Source organism: Amphibalanus amphitrite, unplaced genomic scaffold (assembly GCF_019059575.1).
Source record: "Amphibalanus amphitrite isolate SeventyFive unplaced genomic scaffold, NRLGWU_Aamphi_draft 000028F_arrow, whole genome shotgun sequence".
Taxonomy (NCBI): Eukaryota; Metazoa; Arthropoda; class Thecostraca; order Balanomorpha; family Balanidae; genus Amphibalanus; species Amphibalanus amphitrite.
In genome coordinates, this window is record NW_024881524.1 from 892,443 (window position 1) to 911,153 (window position 18,711).

Sequence of the window (18,711 nt, forward strand, 5' to 3'; positions counted from 1 at the left end):
AGATCCCGTGGTTTCCAGGGCTGTGCTCCACTCCCCATGCTGTTTAGGTCGCGTGGCCACCCGGTTACCAAGCCGTGCTTATGCCATGTTGCTCGAGTCAGGAGAATGCCCCGACCGTGATCAGTTCGTGATGTGCACGTGATGACACCACTCCCGGCCGTGATACAATACGAGTCACCGTGATTGCCGGGGTGGGCTGCTCACGGTCGTATCGCTCTGCAGACGTGACTGACGGACGTCCACTAATCCCCCTCACGTCTTTTCTCCCGCTGACAGCCGTCATCTGACCTTGACATTGGCTGGCTCCTGCGGCGCTGCCGCCTGCCAGCGGCGCACGTCATCGGCGGGACGTAAACAGCCGCCGGTACCGTGTCACCCGCCGTCTGTGTGTGCGTGTGTGGCGGAGGGAGGCGGGCGCTCAGTCGGTCCGGCGGCCCCGTCCCGCCCGGTCACGGTGTGTGCTCCGTGGAGGGCTCGTGTCTACCCGACCCAGCCAGACCGACTGGACCCGAGGACCCGTCTGGACTCTGGAGGTGCCAGTCCGCCGCCACTACAGGTGGGTGCCAGTCTCTCACCTCCCCGCTCTGTCTCCGGTCAGGCTCAGCGCCTCTCGCCGCGCCTATCGCCGTGCTCTCGCTAATCCTCCGCCGCCAGCCGACGAGTCGGATCACCCCTCCCCTCCCATCCTTCCAGCTCTCCCCCGGTGCGGTGGGATCCAGCTGAGATTCCGGGGGGCTCGCGCCGGTGTTGGAGCCGGGCCTACCTGTCCGCCGCTCGGGACGGCGCCGTAGCGGCCCAGTCAGTGTGCCGAGCGCCGCCGTCGGCCGCGGCTGGATGTGGGCTCTGCGGCTGCTGTGCAGCTCAGCAGCTGACGCCATGTGGACCCTGGGACCGGCCCGTGACCAGCGAGGTGGAGAGGAGCGCGATGAAGACGAGGCTACCGATGTGGCGGGTCAGCTGCGAGAGGAGGAGCTGAGACATCTTAGAGAGGAGGAGCGGAGACATCTCAGGGAGGAGGAGCGGAGGCACCTCAGGGAGGAGGAGCTGCGCCACCTGAGAGAGGGAGAGCTGCAGCAGCTCCGGCGGCCACCTCGAGTGCACAGTACGTACGACTTGGAGGAGGGGAGATAGTAGGGGACCCGGGCCAGTTTGCCAAAGTGCAATAAGAACACTAATTCGTCCAGAGCAAGCATGAGCCTTGTGAGCATTCGATGATACTGTAGTTTTCTAGTGTTTACATAGGAGGCACTCATAAGTCATAACATCTTAGTTTTTTTTACATCATTAAAGTTATGTAACTGGTGTTTATTTGGCGATTGTCTTGCAAGTGGCACTTTTCACCCAAATGCTTCAAAAGAATATTGATTCATTCGCCCGAACTTACTTGGCCGTTGTGGAAGATTGTCGCTTTGCTTTACAATTTTACGAAAATTGCTCCCGAAGTTCTTTCTCTCGTGGTTTACGGATAACGATCTATTTTATTGCTCCTGGTATGTGAGTTGTTCTGTTTGATGAGTAGCATTATCATATCATTAATCGGTTAAATTAAGTTTAACTAGGGGTGATTTCTTCACGAATTGTATTGGTTTATTTTGCTGTCCATCGTGTCGTTCAATGTCCGCCGTATTCCCATCTCAATCAACGGTCGCTTATAACGTCTCCCTTTTACCGCTCGATAGTCGGTCAGGACATCTCCTTTTACCGCTTGATAATGCCTCTCTCAATAATAATGCCGCTTAATAATGCCTCTCTCATACCGCTCTGTAGAAGGTTATAACACCTCCCTTTTTCCGTTCCATAGTCGACCATAGCGTCTATCTTGCTCGTTAGTCGGTTCATAACGTTTCCGTTTACCTTTCGGGAGACGGTCAAAGTCATAACCACGTCTCTTCTCGGTTGTCGGTCAGAACATCTTGTACCGCTCAATAGTCGGTGATACGTCTCTCTCTTACCGCTCGTTAGTCGGTCGTTACAGCTCTCTTTTACCGCTTGGTAGTCGTCCATATAACGTCTCCGTTTTACCGATCGGTTATAACTTTACCGCTCAATATTCGTAGGCATAAGCGTACTTTTCTCAAAAACAAAGTCAGGTCTGATAGCATCATTTATGGTGGACCATTCGAATTATGGAGCGTTTATGATAATAAACGCTTATCTTATGCCGTATGCGGCACTTATGCATCGGCTTTCGAGCCCGAGCCGATGCATTCCAAAACAAAATCTTCTTACTTCTAGCGTTATCTTGCCGCCGCTGCAAAGATGACGCCTCCTCCAGGCGGACGGACCGGCAGAGTTCCGGTTCGCCTCAGGTGAAAGCAGCGCCGGTTTCGCCCGTGCATATCCGGACCTGCCGCGACCAGACCGACCTCGCCACCAGCAACATTCCTGCGCGGATCTGAGGAGCGCAGAGTTGGGCCATCGCCACCTGCACTCCGCAGGCTGCGCCGACCGCGGACGTACCGGTTCGCCCCGGGGCACAGGACGCGACCTCGGCATCAAAACATTGCAGAAACTTGAATCGAGCATACGGGCAAGATTCATACGGGCACGTCGCACTCAGCTGTGATTGGTCGCTGTGTCTGGCGATGACGTCACAGATCGGTGCGTCGTGTGACGTCATCCACTACTAGGCCTGCGCCGGGGGTCTATCGGCGGCGCCCGGCGGTGGCCGCAGTGGCACAGTCGGTCGGCCGCACGTGCCGGGTGGAGTGTCGACGCGTGGCGCTCCCGGTGGGCTGGTCGCATCCGAGCGAGGACGGGAGGCGGGCCGATTCAGCATCCGGACACGAACGCAGGTACCGAGTCTCGTATACCAGCACACCGTGAGTGGCTGTATTTCAGGCTACCTTGACCCGCTTGGCCAGACGGCGAACGCCCATTTAAATTCCAGCCACCGACGTCTGTTTTGCATGTTGCGTACGTGCCTCTGGCTCTGGCCGAGTCGAGGCACCGGCTACCTGCTATTCGCCTGTCGTAAATCTTGCTCTGTTCCGGCCGCTCGATCAGAATAAGCCGTTACCGAGTTCTATTTACAGCCTTCGTGTGTTATATTGTCGTGTGCCTGCGTCTCGTGAGTGTCGCCCGCCGAGTGTGGGGCGGGGTGACACCGGCCCGGTCGACAGGTCGCCGCTCGGACGGCCACATTCCGTGTGCCTGGTCCGGCTGGTCCGGTTCCGATCCAGCGCGCCGCCGAGGCTCGTCGGTTCCGGTTGGTGCCTCCTCACTCCGTGTGAGGAGCAGGGCAGCCGAGCACGAGTCTTCTCGTTTCCCGGCCGGGTGGGTCGGTGATTTAGAGCGGGTGAATGCACCGCCCCGAAACCACGCCGCCAGGCTACAGCGACAAATAATTTATTTATATGGTTTATTATTTTTAATAGGGGTACCTAACTGAGATTCTTCGGCATGCCTGCTCCTCTCATTCGTTATTGTTTTCTCTGGTTATTTTTATAATGCCCGTATAAGCTCCTTAGATTCCCAGTGATCGTCCGTAGTATTCAATGAAAAAGAAACGTGCACAAGACATTTTAGGACGGCAACGGATGCGGTAAATGGCTCGTCGGTCTGTCTCATAGGCATAAAAACTTATCGTTCATCTCTTTTATTCATCTTTTTATCGTTAATCAAGGGGGTCTAGGACGGGTAAACGTTATCTTTTATTTTAACTTCCGCTTATATGATTGCGTGATTGATCGACATACCCTACATATCTATGCCCATCACTTCATGGCCCGATAATGCATATTATTGCCCGTACCCTGAGCCAAAGTTCAGCCACGATATCCAGGAAACACCATCTCGGCCTGTGGTCGCGTGGCTCGCAGCTGCATATATACGGACACGGCCGAAAACGGACTTTGTGACGGGGCAAACGCACTGGACCCTGGCTGGGCCGTCACAAGTGTCGTTCGGTCAATGTGCATGCGTCGCGAATTCGGCATTCTCACGTTGACGGTTGTGGTATCATGTTTGCGGACTAGGGCCGACCGAGACGAAACGGGCAGACCGAGGCGTCATCGCCTGCAGGGCTAAATATAGCGAGCCGGCTGTTAAAAGTCCGTCATATTATGTGCAGTACCAAGCGTACCTAAATATAGTTAAAGCGCAGGTCTCATCTTATATAATGGGCCACTGTCGGTGCTGGCAAACCGTTTATAAGCCCTCGCAGCGATCAGGGCATGCATTTCCTGTTCGCCGGATGTGAAATGACCCGTAGATTGACCGGCCAACGACTACGGGCTGACCGCTGATCTCAAAACTTTTGGAACGTCCGTTGAATGAGATATAACCTGTCCCGTGACCTGTCCACTTCCAGTCCACGACTAGTTCATGGCAGATGAGCGGTTCTACTACTTTCCAACCGTCGAACACCCTTCGACGGGCGACGTCATTTCCGATGGTGCATATTCATTGATTTAGCAATACCGCATCAGTGAGGAGGCTGCCGACTAGCAATAGCTTATGTGCATGCTACACATGACTGTGACTGTGCGCCTCTTTGCTAGGCATCGTTTGTCGACCTGGCAAGCTGACCGACTTCTGAAAGTGCCCCTGACCCATCTTCGCCTCAACAACTGCGTTGTTTGCTCTAGAGGACCGTGGTACCCATGTATCGTTTGTAAGTGTTTTATCCTTGCCTGCATCACTCCCAGCTAGGTACACCTCTGTCCTGATGCTTCCTTCCTTGTACTTTCAGATGTGTTGGTCATTGCTGTCAAATACAATCCGAAGCAAATGACTGAGGTCTATTTATGACCAACACATCATCGTCGCTGACGCGCCTCAAACCCCTGGACTGGGACCTGTGAAGCTCACCCAACCAGACACGCCTGCGGAACCATGTCTGTCAGTTGTCCCTACCAGGACTGTACCTGGGCTTCAGATGAGCCAGACAAAGCACTCCTAGCCATCCTCCTACAAATGCATGAGAGATCGGCTCATCCAACCCCTGCAGCTCCTGCAACCATGGGCACTACCCCTGCATCTGCCCCAGTAGAACGTGTCAAGCGTCCCATTGTCACTGGTGGTGGCACTGAGGAAGACTGGGGGTATTTCATCCAGAGGTGGACTGTGTACAAGTCCGCCACAAGGATCACGGGGCCAGATATTGTGTACCAACTGCTGGACTGCTGTGATGAAACCCTGCGCAGGGACCTCGCACGGACATATGGTGATATGTCCACCTGTACTGAAACCACAGTGGTGGCCAACATCAAGAAACTGGCTGTCCGGGCTGAAAACGTGCTGGTCGCCCGTGATGCGCTTCACAGCGCCCACCAGGATCGTGACGAGCCCGTGCGAACATTCTGTGCCCGCCTGAAGGGCATCGCAGGTACGTGCCGCTACGCCATCCAGTGCAACTGCGAGATCCCGACGACCGTCGACTACAGTCACGTCATGGTCCGAGATGCACTCATACGTGGGGTCTATGATCCAGAGATCAAGCTGTCTCTGCTTTCAGAGAAAGATGAAACTACATCACTCGAGGAAACTGTCCGTTTCATCGAGGCCCGTGAAGGAGGTAAACTGTCTGCCCAACGCCTGCAAAATGTGTCCACCACAGCAACCGCTCCTACAGCAGCTGGTGTCAGCACATTCAGGAAACAGCAGCGGCACTGCCTCTCAAGCCCCACCACAGTCGGCCCACCACCACCACCACAACAACCTTGTGGACATTGTGGGAAGCATGGCCACTCTCAGGAACGGGAGGCACGTATAGCGAGCTGCCCCGCCTACGGTCACTCCTGTACCAGATGTGGTAAACTACACCACTTCGAAAATGTGTGCCGCTCACAGCTTCCAAGCCCAAGGCGAGCAGGGACCATCCGCCGCGCATCATCTCAAGGTGTGCGTGCGAGTCAGCACCGCACACAAGATTCGGCCACTGCGATCGCCGAAGTCGAGCCAGCTGACTCCGACCCATTTGATGTGCTCTGCAGTGTCAGGGAGACCACCTCGTCGTCAGAGGCCAGTCGTGCGACGCCAGTTGTCCATGTCCACGAAGCGCCCTCCGTGTCAGGAAACCACCCAGTCACGTTGGGAAACAGCGCCAACGAGGCTACCTCTTCGTCAGGGGACAGCCACGGGGAGGTCACCCTTGACCACCACGTGTACAACTCCCTCCTGGACACTTGGGAGAAGCGCCCTTCGGCACCGCAGCCAACAGTACGAGTGTTTGTCAGACACTACCCCAGCGACACCCGCGCCCTGGGCGTCGCGTCTACACTGCGTCGACCCACCCCTGCACCTGCCATCTACGCCGTGGCGGACACCGGATGCCAGTCCTGCCTCGCCGGAACTCACCTGCTACGCTCCCTGGGACTAACCGAGCAGCACCTCACCCCCGTCAAGCTGCAGATGACTGCCGCCAACAACGCCCCCATCACTATCCGAGGCGCGCTGGCCATGCGGATATCTGACACGCGGGAACCAGGCGGCGTGGAGACCAGGCGCCGCATGTAACCGCAACGCCCCGTCTCAGCCATCGTCCCCACCCACGCCTCCGCTCCTCCCAGCGTACCCATTTCAAGCTATCTGTGCCGACTACTTTTCTCACAACGGCCACCACTATCTGGTGGCTGTGGACCGTTACAGTAACTGGCCTATCGTGGAGGAGTCTGCGGACGGCTCCAAGGGCCTCATCGCTGCACTGCGGCGCATCTTTGTCACGTTTGGCATCAGTGACGAGCTATCATCCGACGGTGGCCCGGAGTTCACAGCAACTGCCACTCAGCAGTTCCTCCGTGATTGGGGAGTACGGCATCGCCTATCCTCTGTAGGATTCCCCCACAGTAACAGCCGAGCGGAGATAGCAGTCAAAACCGTCAAGCGACTGATATCAGACAGTTCACTGCCAGATGGTAGTCTGGACACAGATCGTTTTCAGCGTGCCGTACTACAATACCGCAACACGCCGGACCGCGACACTCGCATGTCGCCCGCCCAAGTTATCTTCGGACGGCCGATCAGGGATTTTATCCCAATCCATCCCGGAAAATACCAGCCCCACAGCACATGGCGGGAGACCCTCGCCTACCGCGAAGAGGCACTTCGCAACCGTCACATGAGGACGCACGAGCGGCTCTCCGAACACACTCGGATGTTGCCCCCACTCGTCGTCGGTGACACAGTGCGTCTTCAAAACCTCATAGGTCCGCACCCCATGAAGTGGGACAAGACGGGGATCGTTATCGAAGTACGTCAGTTTGACCAGTACGTGGTGAAGGTTGACGGATCTGGACGTGTTACCATCCGCAACCGCAAGCATCTACGCTCCTACACCCCGTTCATTCCTCGCCCGCCACTGGCACGAGAGGTGAGACTACCACAGATCCCACGGACGCAGTCCCGAGACGAGAGTTCCGTGAAGAGGGACACGCAGGATCCATCGCGCGGATTGCCACTGTCCCACAGCGCCGGCGACCGTTCGCGCACACTCGCCAACCGCCCCAGTCCACCCACGCCGCCTCACAGCGACATGGCCTCGTCTCCCCGCTCTCTCATCCCCCGTGAGCCGGCACCTGAACCGGCCAGCCAGCCAAGCAGCGCGTCACCTTCCCACCACTTCGCCCCATCCGCGACACCCAACCGCTCGCCCGGGAAGAGCGCGCGCATGTGTTCTCCTGCTCCGGTCGAGCACGAGAGGGAACCCGCCACTTCGCCCCCTGCTCTCCCGCGATGTACTCGTCATAGCGTCCGGGAACGCCACCGACCGCAGTACCTCGATGACTATGTTTGCGAGTGACATGTCCTTCGGTTGTGCGTTACGATGTCGTTCTATTTCATTGTCAACAGAGTTCTTTGCGTTTGTCCATTTGTCTTCAGACTTTGGCACCATACGGTACCTAAAGTCTCGAGGGGGGATAGAGGACCGTGGTACCCATGTATCGTTTGTAAGTGTTTTATCCTTGCCTGCATCACTCCCAGCTAGGTACACCTCTGTCCTGATGCTTCCTTCCTTGTACTTTCAGATGTGTTGGTCATTGCTGTCAAATACAATCCGAAGCAAATGACTGAGGTCTATTTATGCTCCCGATTACGATTCAATAATGTTAGCAATTGGGACGAACTAAATTGATTTCTCCTTCGGGCAAGAGAACGGGCCGTGCATCAAATGTGCAACTAGTAAACACTTATTTATGCTTGAAAAAGGGAAGGGTAGTTATCCTGCACCGAAGCAGTGCTGAATCTGGTCATCGATCCATATGAATTCCCCTGTATAACTGATACCTATGCTAAACGGCTACTGCGTGTAGGTAATAAGCATTTCCTCAAACGTAGCGTCTGAAGTAATTAACAATTAGTTCGATGTCTATTTACGGTTTATTCATTCGGGGAATTGCTATGAATGCTGAAAACATCCTACCTGTAAAAAATCCCGATATGAGATCTGCGGGATCACAAGTCATTATCCACTGAACTTGCGGTTAATTTGCACTTATATGTATAGGTAAGACACGTCCAAGTTTTATTCAAGTCTACAGCATGACACTGCACTTGCAGATACCGATAGATAATGTTATTAAAACAAAGTAATTATATCGCTCAGTTCTTTATTCAGGCAACGCACGCACAATGATAAAGAAAACAAAAGTAACAGTGACGCGCAATCTATTTAGCTTAAAAATAAGCCGTTCAGTGGTCACCGTAAACGAAGGAAATAGTTCACTTTCACGAAATTATTTTTTTTGCAATGGATTTGTGATTTTTTATGTTCAAAATGATCAGCAAAGAAAATAAAACCTTTTTACAACAAAAGATTATTTTCTATATTTTTGATATAGGAAGAACTTTTCAGTTTCTGTAAGGCACACGCGATCCAGTATGAAAAGAGCATGGGTCCCGAAAATTCTTCAGAAACTGAAAATTATCACGGCCACCGGCATTTGGGCGATCTGCTCATGCTTTTGTTACTGGAGCGCCTCACTGGAGCGAATTTCTCTAGAGTTCTCGTAGATAATTTCTCTAGTTTCTGAAGAATTTTCGGGACCCATGCTCGTTTCATACTGGATGCGAATATATGCAAGGCACACATCCTCAACGCAAGACACATTTTTCGGGACGAGAAATAGAATATCTTTGCCTAGGGTGATCGTTGGGCTGTAAAAGCTCCTGATTTATGCTCGTCTCAGCCCAAGCTACGGAACTGCTATTCCAGTTCAAAACCCATGTTAAAATGTGAACTATTTCCTTTAAACGTTGACTCGACGTTTTATCAAAAATAAACCGCAAGAAGGCAGAATTAATCTGTTACTTGTGCTGCATGGAATGCGGTTTATTTATTTTATCTCTTACCATACAACTACCGGCTCGAATACTCTGGCATACCTTTACCTACCTAATAACGGTGTTACCTACCGCGTTATAATTGATATTTTCTTTTATATGTTTGCTTTCGGTGTGAGGCTGTGAAGTCAGAATGTCATTGCATAACGTTTACAATAGTGACCTCGAATACTTCACCTTGCCGTTTATTTTTCGGCCCGAAAGAGATGTGTGCGACTCCAATTGGCAATTAATTTACATAAAATGCATGTATTTCTTCGGCTCACAGACTGGCTGAGTTATGTCATACACGTGTTAGGGGGGCGCGGAGCCACACCTCTGTTGTAAGTGCCTCACAAGGCCATGTCTGGCGCCGCGCTTGTAGAGCTGACAGCCTAACAACAAATCCCCGGTTATGTGACGCCATCAGCCGGCGCCCTGTTCGCTGCGAACAACTCCAGATAGACGGATAGCTGCATTGAGAAGAGTGGCCGCTCTTTAGGGGTAGTACAGCAGGGAAGGGCGCGGGGAGGGGAGACTCGTCACGCAACATTCTTCACACACGGCGGGATCTGGATCTGTCAGCCGACTGACCTGGTGCCTCCAGTTCGTTCGGTGGTACACCGCCTAACCTGTCCCGTCCCGGCACGGCTCGAAGGAGGAGAGGTGCATCGACTGCCGACCAGTTTCTGTTTTGTCCCTACAGAGCATCCTTGGTGTGGCTAAGTGGACCTGTCGAGGCTCGAGGCTGAGCTAATAAAACTGGTCCAAACAACACATGATGCAACAGGGATGTGATGTGTGCACTGTGCACTGTGCAGTGCACCGACACTTCGGACAGGACGTGTAGGGCGGGCCCGGGGCCGCATCATGCTTTTGTGGTGCATCTTACACACTGATTTTGAAAGCGCCTTCTCAAGCCCTCCCAGTCTGGAACCTTCAGCAGGTTTCCAAGCAGGGCTAGGTAATCGTCCCATGGGCAGTTTACATGGAACAATAAAAACTCCAATTACGGACCGGGCGGGCGCTTCCCCAGTCGCTCGTACTCCCCGCCGGTCATCAGCTGACACTGGCGCGGTGCTCAGTGGGCCGCGCCCCCGCGTCCGACCCTCTGATTGGCTGGCGCCGCGATCGTACGAGCGTGGGCCGGCGGGGCGCCTCCTCGTGCACGGCGCCGCGGATCGACCGCACCGCGGTGGGCGGGGATGGTGGTGGGGAGGGGTGGCGGACGTCACTTGGCCGCTTGCCGAGGTTATCTCTTGTCTACCGACGTGCGATGTCACTGAGATGAGATAATTGCTCGCTATTAGCCTTTTCATATATACCTATCTATGCATCTTGAAAGGCAAGGACTTTTTGCCTTATTTGTTCTGGAACTCAAATTTTTTCATCGAGTGCTTCGTCTACCACGCATCGGCTATTGATGTTCTTTAGCTTATATTTGATTTGTTTTGCTACGATTACTATACTAACTAAATTTCGTCGCATCCATTGCGAGTGCGACGTCATGCAATTTCACCATTTCGTGGCCATGTTCCCATGAACTGCGTTCTTCTTCTAAATTGACGGCTCCTCAATGACCTCTGGGTTTGTTTACAACATCGACTGAGTTTTGCCGCCTTGGTTTTGCCGCTGGCGTGCCGGGCGGTTCGTCTTGGTTTCCTAATTGGTATCGATCCACCAACGATATTTCTTTCGATAAATTGATGTGCTCCATCCTGTTTTGTTATTACAGGCTTTTAATATATTTGTAAAGTCCAGGTATGTCGCTGAATTGGCCTGCTTCAGCTTGATTCAGTCGATTCTGGTTCAGCCCTACCCCAGGACCCAAGTTGGTGTGAATAAATAGTGTGTTATTTGCTCCCATAGTCGTTAAATGTCTTTTTTAGGTTACCCTTATGATGCTGTGACATAATTTCAATGTTAAACTTAAGTTATACAGCAAAATTGCTCTGAACATCTCAGTTTTGATTTGTCACTTCAACGCAAACTCAACTCATGAACTAATGATTCATTTCAGTTTAAATGTTTTAGTTAAGTGTATTTTGAGCTCATTTTCTTATTTTCTATTGATCACAGTGGAGCAGCACAAATTCTAATCACTTAACCCGGTTCGGTCCACCTATATCTATTGTTCTTAAACCTTTTTTACAAGCAATATGACTGCTGAGTGCTGACTTCTTTGGTTTATTTTTATCTTTATTTTTTGTGTTGTGTAACAGCTAGCTAGCATCAAAACTTTGTGACTCTGTGAATTATAAGCTGAAGCAGTTGTCTCTATTTCGTTGCAGGCAATATGTCTGGAGGAGAGGCCAACTTTCCAGCCCAGTTGGGGCATAGCAAGTCTTTGCCAGTCATGGGACATCAGAAGCTGAATTTTGTGGTGGCAACACCAGAAGAACTTGTCAAGCGGCTGGGAGGAACCCGTCCAATCAACAGGGTATGTCATGTTGAAGTTTCTGTAGTATTTTTGCTACTATTCAACTCTAATATATGCACTTAAATCCAGAATCTGTATTCTGTAATAAGTGATAATTCTACTCTTTCATGAATAGTTGAACTTTGACAAAACAGTCTCATTCATGGAATAATTAAGCAGTTTTAAACTTAAGGTCTTAAAACTGTACAGTAGTTTGGTTGAGTTGTTTAGTTACTTCAGCTAGTTCTGTGGATCATCTCAGCCAACTTGTGTTGCTCTTCTTTTTTTTTTGTATAAGCTCCTTGTTTTCTAATCAAGCCAATGCAAGCAAACTCAAACAGCTGGATTTTGCTTCCAGATACTCAAGTAGTTCAATTCATTAACTTGTATGTTGTACCTGGCATATATTCAGGAAATGGTTAATAATGCAAGACCATGACAGATCCATTTATATGTCAGTAAATACAGGAGACCCACTGCCCAAAATGTTAACCATTTTCATCTTTGATCATGGTGGCTAGTTAAAAGAAAATCCATTGCCTAGTTCATCTGACTCACAATGACTCATAATGACAAGATCTTTCATCTTTGTTAGTCTTGGCTGTCTCAACATTCAGTCCCTGGACTATTTCTGCCCCCAGATCCTGATTGCCAACAATGGGATCGCCGCTGTCAAGTGCATGCGCTCCATCCGCCGCTGGGCGTACGAGATTTTCCGTAACGACAAGGTGATCCGATTCGTCGCCATGGTAACGCCCGAGGACATGAAAGGTGAGCCCTCTTAGCTAGGAGCATGTGCGGATATATTGTGTGAGATGACATGTTGGGTGAGATGGGTAGAATAGGCTAAGCCATGTCGATAAATGAGGGGAACATAGGGGAGATGGTGGAGATCCGGACAATAGGTGGTAAGGGTTAAGGAGCGAGTCTGCGATTGTTTTCCGAATTTAGCACCGTTGCATCGCGGCTGGGTGGGGATGGACTTCCCAGGGAGGTCACTGGCCAGGTATGGACGCCTTCTGACCGGGCTAAATATGGGAGCGGGCTGTTGTCGGTGGTGTGTGGGACCGGAACACCCGAATCGGACGTCTTATCGGCCACCAAGGTTATCAACTGTTTTGAGAGTAGGCACTGAGGTGTGCGCTAACGGGACGAGGGTTGGCCCTGAACGTACGAGCGGTGTGTTTTGAGGTTTGTCGAGTATGACATGAATGTATGGTCTCAATGTGACAGGGAAACTTTTAGTGAACTCTGTAAAGTTATCGGAACAAGTCATTTTTAGATAAGCATATCGATTAGCCCGTTAGCCTCTATGTAAGTCTTTTTAGAAGACCGCACAATGCATTAGTTGTGTACTTCATCGGACACTCGCACTACAATGTTCAAGGCCATTGCAAGTGCACACCACTCTACATCCATCCGCCAGGTCGTAATAATATACACAGTGAACCGTCGGGTGATATCACCAGCTAGTAATAAATCATGTGCAACACAGGATACACCTCACAAATGCCGCTCTACAAATGTTATCGCAGGCTCATAGTCATGCTTAACAACAACGGGTCAGCTGAGCTCACATTAGTATCAAGTTATAAACCATGTGTAATGTGTATTGTGTATTTATCCGTGCCGGAAGTTCCGCCTCAGTGACTGTCTGGCCGACCTTTCGGCTTTCACCGTGTACCACCTGACCCCTCTGAGCACCGTTAGACCCCATCTCTCCCCGCCTCGGAGTACTGCGAGACCCTTCTGACCCATCCCCCGCCTACAGCGAACGCCGAGTACATCCGCATGGCGGACCACTACGTGCCCGTTCCGGGCGGCACTAACAACAACAACTACGCCAACGTCGAACTCATCGTGGACATCGCCAAGCGGATGTCGGTGCAGGCAGTGTGGGCCGGCTGGGGGCACGCCTCTGAGAACCCCAAGCTGCCAGAGCTGCTGCACAAGAGCAACATTGTGTTCATCGGTCCGCCGGAGAAGGCCATGTGGGCACTGGGTGATAAGATCGCCTCCAGCATCGTGGCGCAGACGGCCGACATCCCCACCATGCCCTGGTCGGGATCAGGTGAGTGCGGGGACTAGTGAAATAATCACGTGCTAGTTGAAAAAATGTGGGGCATTAAATTAAGATGCTTACTTCAGACTGTAGCACATGTTTGTGACCATGTTTTTACTTTTATGCAGCGGTAGCTCAATAAGATTTAATTAAAATTACGTTAGTCCTCGTACACCGCACTTATGTATAAGGACGGTACAATTTTGCCAAGCGATAGTTGACATCTTATTCTTCTTTGTCTCTGAAATATGCCTGCCATCTTCCGCTCCAAGACAGTCCAGTCCTTCCTAACTCTAAAGGCCGCCGTCCACTGCGACGGAATTCCGTCCGGAGTCCGTCAGGAATGTCGCCGCACGCTGACCGCATCCGGACCGCAGACGGAAAGCTCACGGACACTTGCTAACAATTTGTGAAGAGTAATTATCAATTATTACAAAAGAAAATATAGCAATTTACTAGCATAACATAGTGCTGCCATGTCAAAGAAATTATGTTTACTTACTTTATCATGAAAGAGTTGAAATTATTTTTTTCAATTTGCAATTGAAAACTTTGAAGACGGAAGACTGTACCTGTCCGCGTCCGTTCCGCCTGCGTTCTCCGCAGAAAAGTTCAACATGTCGGACTTTGTTATTTCCTTTCCGTAGCAACCGCTTCCGGAACGCTTGCGGAGAGCTGACGGAAAATCAACAGCTGATTGCCGTTCGGATGCGGTCCGCACGGAGCGCACACGATTTCCGTACGGACCGGATGCGCCCATAGGGTTCTGTGTTAAATTCCGTACGGACCGCACGCGTTCCGCACAGTGGACGGCGGCCTTTACCCTCGACGCCACGCACACTGATCTCCGTCCTACAGGTCTGAAGGCGCAGTACAATGAGAAGGACGGCGGCAGCCACGGCTCACTGCGCATCTCCTCGGAGCTCTACAAGGCCGGCTGCGTGTCCAGCGAGGAGCAGGGCTTGGAGGCGGCGCGACGCATCGGCTTCCCGGTGATGATCAAAGCATCCGAGGGCGGCGGCGGCAAGGGCATCCGTAAGGTGGAGTCCGAGGACCAGTTCTTCAACCAGTACAGACAGGTGCGTGAGACGCCGGAAGCCAGCTTTGGCTTGTTCCTCGCATTATGCTGTTACATGTTTGGGAAGTGACGTGATACGGTTAACCCGGCAGGCGGTGGGCCTACCAGCCACCTTCCGCGCGGTGGGGGAGGGGGGGGGGGGCATTTTTTTGCCCCCCCCCGTATCTCCGAAACTGCTGGACGGATCCGGAAAATTCAAACGGCGTTCGATAGCCCTGTCAAATTTGTCGGAGGAAACCAAATTTCATTGACCTCGGGGTAACCGATGACGTCACAGGTCAGGTCAAAGATAAAACGTTTCACCGTTCACGGGCCTTCTAGGGAAAGCGCTATAACACCGAGTAAAACGCATTTTGTCGAAAATCAGCGATAAGGCGTCAGTTGTCTAGTACATATGTTGCTATTAGAGGTCACTGGTCATACCAGGTCAGGTCACAGGTCAGGTCACCAAAGGTCACCAAGGGTCACCACATGAAACCAACTTTACTAAGGTTGTGCGATGCATGTTTTATGGCCAGTTTTTCATTTCCATTTCAATGGTGTTGGTTATAAGACCATAAGGTACGGTTTAGGTCACTTTCTGGTGGAGGTCAGGTCAAGGTCAGGTCAAAAAAGGTCAAATTTCAAAGTTGATATTTTTGCATAAAATGGGTATCGATTCGATGCAGCTCGTCACGGGGAGTCTAATGGTGGTCTTTGTTTTGCTCTACGAGGTCTAGAATTGCCAAAAATTGTGTTTGAAAATTTGACGCCATCAACTTTGAACAGTTTTTTCGCTATAACTTGGCCAAAAAAAGAGGTATCGATCTCAAATTTGGTAAGTAGATAAAAGGCGGTAGGGACTATCACATATATTCCGTTTTTTTCGAAATTAAAAAAAAAACTTTTTGGATTTTTTGGCTATTATATTCAAAAAGTCTATTTTTGATTTTTGGGGGTCAAAATAAAAAAAACTCGAAAAACCGAAATAGCAGTTTTGTAGCACTTTTGATTCCACACCTTTTATGTCTGAAAATTTTTTATGTATCTCTAAAGCTGTAGGCCTGACAGCTCTTCCCGCGAAACCTTTTTTTTTGGGTCGAAAATGGCAAAAATGACGTCACTCTGACGTCATTAGCGGCCAACCTATCATAGCCTTCGGAAAAAATTTGGTCACCATGTGCGCTAGCTGCTCCCGGGAGGGTACTGAAAGTTTGGTGACGATCGGCGCAGCGGTTCTCGAGATATATATTGAAAAAACTAAAGGGGGGGGGGCAAAAAAATGCCCCCCCCCCACCGCCTGGAAGGTTAATGTATTTGTGCGATTTGTCCATGAGCAGAGTATCTCTTTGATCTGTAGTCGCGACTTAAGATGCAGCCATGTGGTGCTTCAGCCTTTGATCCCTACTACGCATCCTGACCATTACATACCCACTGACCTCCCTGCTCAGGTGCGTGCCGAGGTGCCCGGCTCGCCCATCTTCGTGATGAAGATGGCCACCCAGGCGCGCCACCTGGAGGTTCAGCTGCTGGCCGACCAGTACGGTACGGCCATCTCCCTGTTCGGCCGCGACTGCTCCATCCAGCGGCGGCACCAAAAGATCATCGAGGAGGCGCCGTGCGTCATCGCCAGCCCAGAGGTGTTCGAACAGATGGAGAAGGTGCGTGATCGGGGGACAGAAAAGGTATGGTGCTGGGGCGGTAGAAAGAAGGAGTCGGTTCGCTTAGATCAGCAGTTTAGATGGGGTGGTTGTTTCCTTGTTCTACAGCGCACATTTTAATTAACTACATTGATATAGTATGACATACATTCACTCATTCATTTATTCATTCATTCATTTATTCAACAATTCATATTCATTCAGTCATGCATTCATTTATCCATTTTCATTCATTTTCATTCATTTTCAGTCATTACAACACATGCTTCATAAGTGTGATGAATTATGTGCTACTAAAATCCGGCCGTTAATTCTGTCCATTATCACAATATTTTGTCAGCCAGTTTTCCCGCTCCTCACTCGCTTCTCTCTCCCCTCCTTCACAGGCGGCCGTCCGTCTGGCCAAGATGGTGGGCTACGTGAGCGCCGGCACCGTGGAGTACCTGTATGACGAGCACGGCGACTTTTACTTCCTGGAGCTGAACCCGCGCCTACAGGTGGAGCACCCGTGTACCGAGATGATCAGTGACGTCAACCTGCCAGCCGCCCAGCTGCAGGTGCGGGGACACAGAGAGGGTGAAGGGATAGGGAAATGCCGAATGGGGGTGTGTAGATGGCCATGCACTGTGAGGGCATTGCGAGGAGGGCGGTCTGCGTTTCGATAACTTGTTGGGATGAGTAGCGAGTGTCGTGCTATCTGATCTTTACTGCTAATTTGCTGACTTTTCAATAGAGTTCCGTGTGTAATCGTATCGTTCCCAGGTTCAAGCTCTATTTTTTGCAACTTTTTAACAAAAATTGCTAAAAAGCAAAAAAAAAAAAATTGTGCTTTTGCTCGTTCATGCTCTGTACCTGTCAGTTTCATTTTTTCGCGCTACTATTGACTTTCGGGCCCAATGTGCCGGGCCGGCTCCACGCTCTCAAGTCTTACACCATATCATGTCTCCCCTTGTTACTACAGATCGCCATGGGCATCCCGATGCGGCGTATCAAGTGCATCCGTCTGCTGTGGGGCGAATCTCCCTGGGGCGACTCGGCCATCGACTTTAACGACACGTCCAAACGGAAACGGCCCGTCGGACACGTGATCGCCGCTCGCATCACCAGCGAGAACCCGGACGAAGGTGAGAACGGGTCACGTGACATACGCCCGGTGACGGATAGTGCGGACTAGACGACTCGCGAAGGTGCAATTGCAAAAATGACAGGATGTTTGTTGTATTGTTCCAGGAAGTATAGCCCGCTATTACAATGTTCAGAACGGTTGGCTGGTGATCGTTCTCCGTTATAGTCTGCTGTTGTTTGAATACTTTGTGGTGGCAGTGACATTGTTCAAGCGATGTCGCTCGGCGCTGTATACCGTTGGCTACACTGCCAGCTACCGGTCTGGTGTGATCACTGCTCTGGTCATAATGGCGGCCAGCGATCAATCATGGCCAATATATTGAGCCAATGTCGCCGTCCGGGGCGTTATTGAGCTCCGCTCGCAGTCAGATATTGCGCAGTGGTCAGCCCGACTCGGCACGGCCATTCTGCGCGACGGGGCTATGGATTTTACATGACTTGCGCAATAGCCGGTCTGTTCGTAGCGCTTTGGGAAGCCATGCGTCGTACATCATCTGGTCCACGTTGCTGGTTACGTTTGGTGATATTTCTCGTGAGCTATTTCGCTTTATATTTCTTTCCATTTTTATTTCAAAATGTCAGCGCTTGCGTCAGTAGTTCGTTTTCGACGTAAGTCTAGATACCTTCAATTTGAAGCTCGCGCTGCTCGCCACGAATGCTGCCAAATTCTCCCTCAAATACCCCAGACCCCACGTCCGCATGTCGTATTGTGCGTCACACACCGTGAGCTGAGTTGACGCCGCCCGGGTTGTCTTTGCCCCCCAGGGTTCAAGCCGAGCTCTGGCACGGTGGAGGAACTGACGCCTCGTGTTCCCGTCGCCCACAGGGTTCAAGCCGAGCTCTGGCACGGTGGAGGAGCTGACGCCTCGTGTTCCCGTCGCCCACAGGGTTCAAGCCGAGCTCTGGCACGGTGGAGTAACTGACGCCTCGTGTTCCCGTCGCCCACAGGTTTCAAGCCGAGCTCTGGCACGGTGGAGGAGCTGACGTTCCGGAGCAGCACCAATGTCTGGGGCTACTTCAGCGTGGCCGCCTCCGGAGGACTGCACGAGTTCGCCGACTCTCAGTTCGGACACTGCTTCTCGCGCGGCGACAACCGAGAGGAGGCCAGAGAGTGAGTGGGGCGACA

General features: G+C 51.5%; 1 protein-coding gene across 1 annotated transcript in view; it reads left to right on the forward strand.

Moving 5' to 3' along the window:
• The first annotated feature begins 806 nt into the window (after positions 1 to 806).
• The window catches only part of LOC122365571 (acetyl-CoA carboxylase-like), a 42,684-nt gene continuing 24,779 nt past the window's right edge, over positions 807 to 18,711 (forward strand). Inside the window, exons 1-9 of the mRNA XM_043336903.1 lie at positions 807 to 1,102; positions 11,553 to 11,701; positions 12,322 to 12,451; positions 13,452 to 13,751; positions 14,601 to 14,821; positions 16,251 to 16,460; positions 16,847 to 17,017; positions 17,422 to 17,584; positions 18,534 to 18,696. Coding sequence (XP_043192838.1) covers positions 835 to 1,102; positions 11,553 to 11,701; positions 12,322 to 12,451; positions 13,452 to 13,751; positions 14,601 to 14,821; positions 16,251 to 16,460; positions 16,847 to 17,017; positions 17,422 to 17,584; positions 18,534 to 18,696 — 1,775 coding nt within the window. The 5' untranslated portion in view covers positions 807 to 834. The remainder of the gene's footprint in view (positions 1,103 to 11,552; positions 11,702 to 12,321; positions 12,452 to 13,451; positions 13,752 to 14,600; positions 14,822 to 16,250; positions 16,461 to 16,846; positions 17,018 to 17,421; positions 17,585 to 18,533; positions 18,697 to 18,711) is intronic.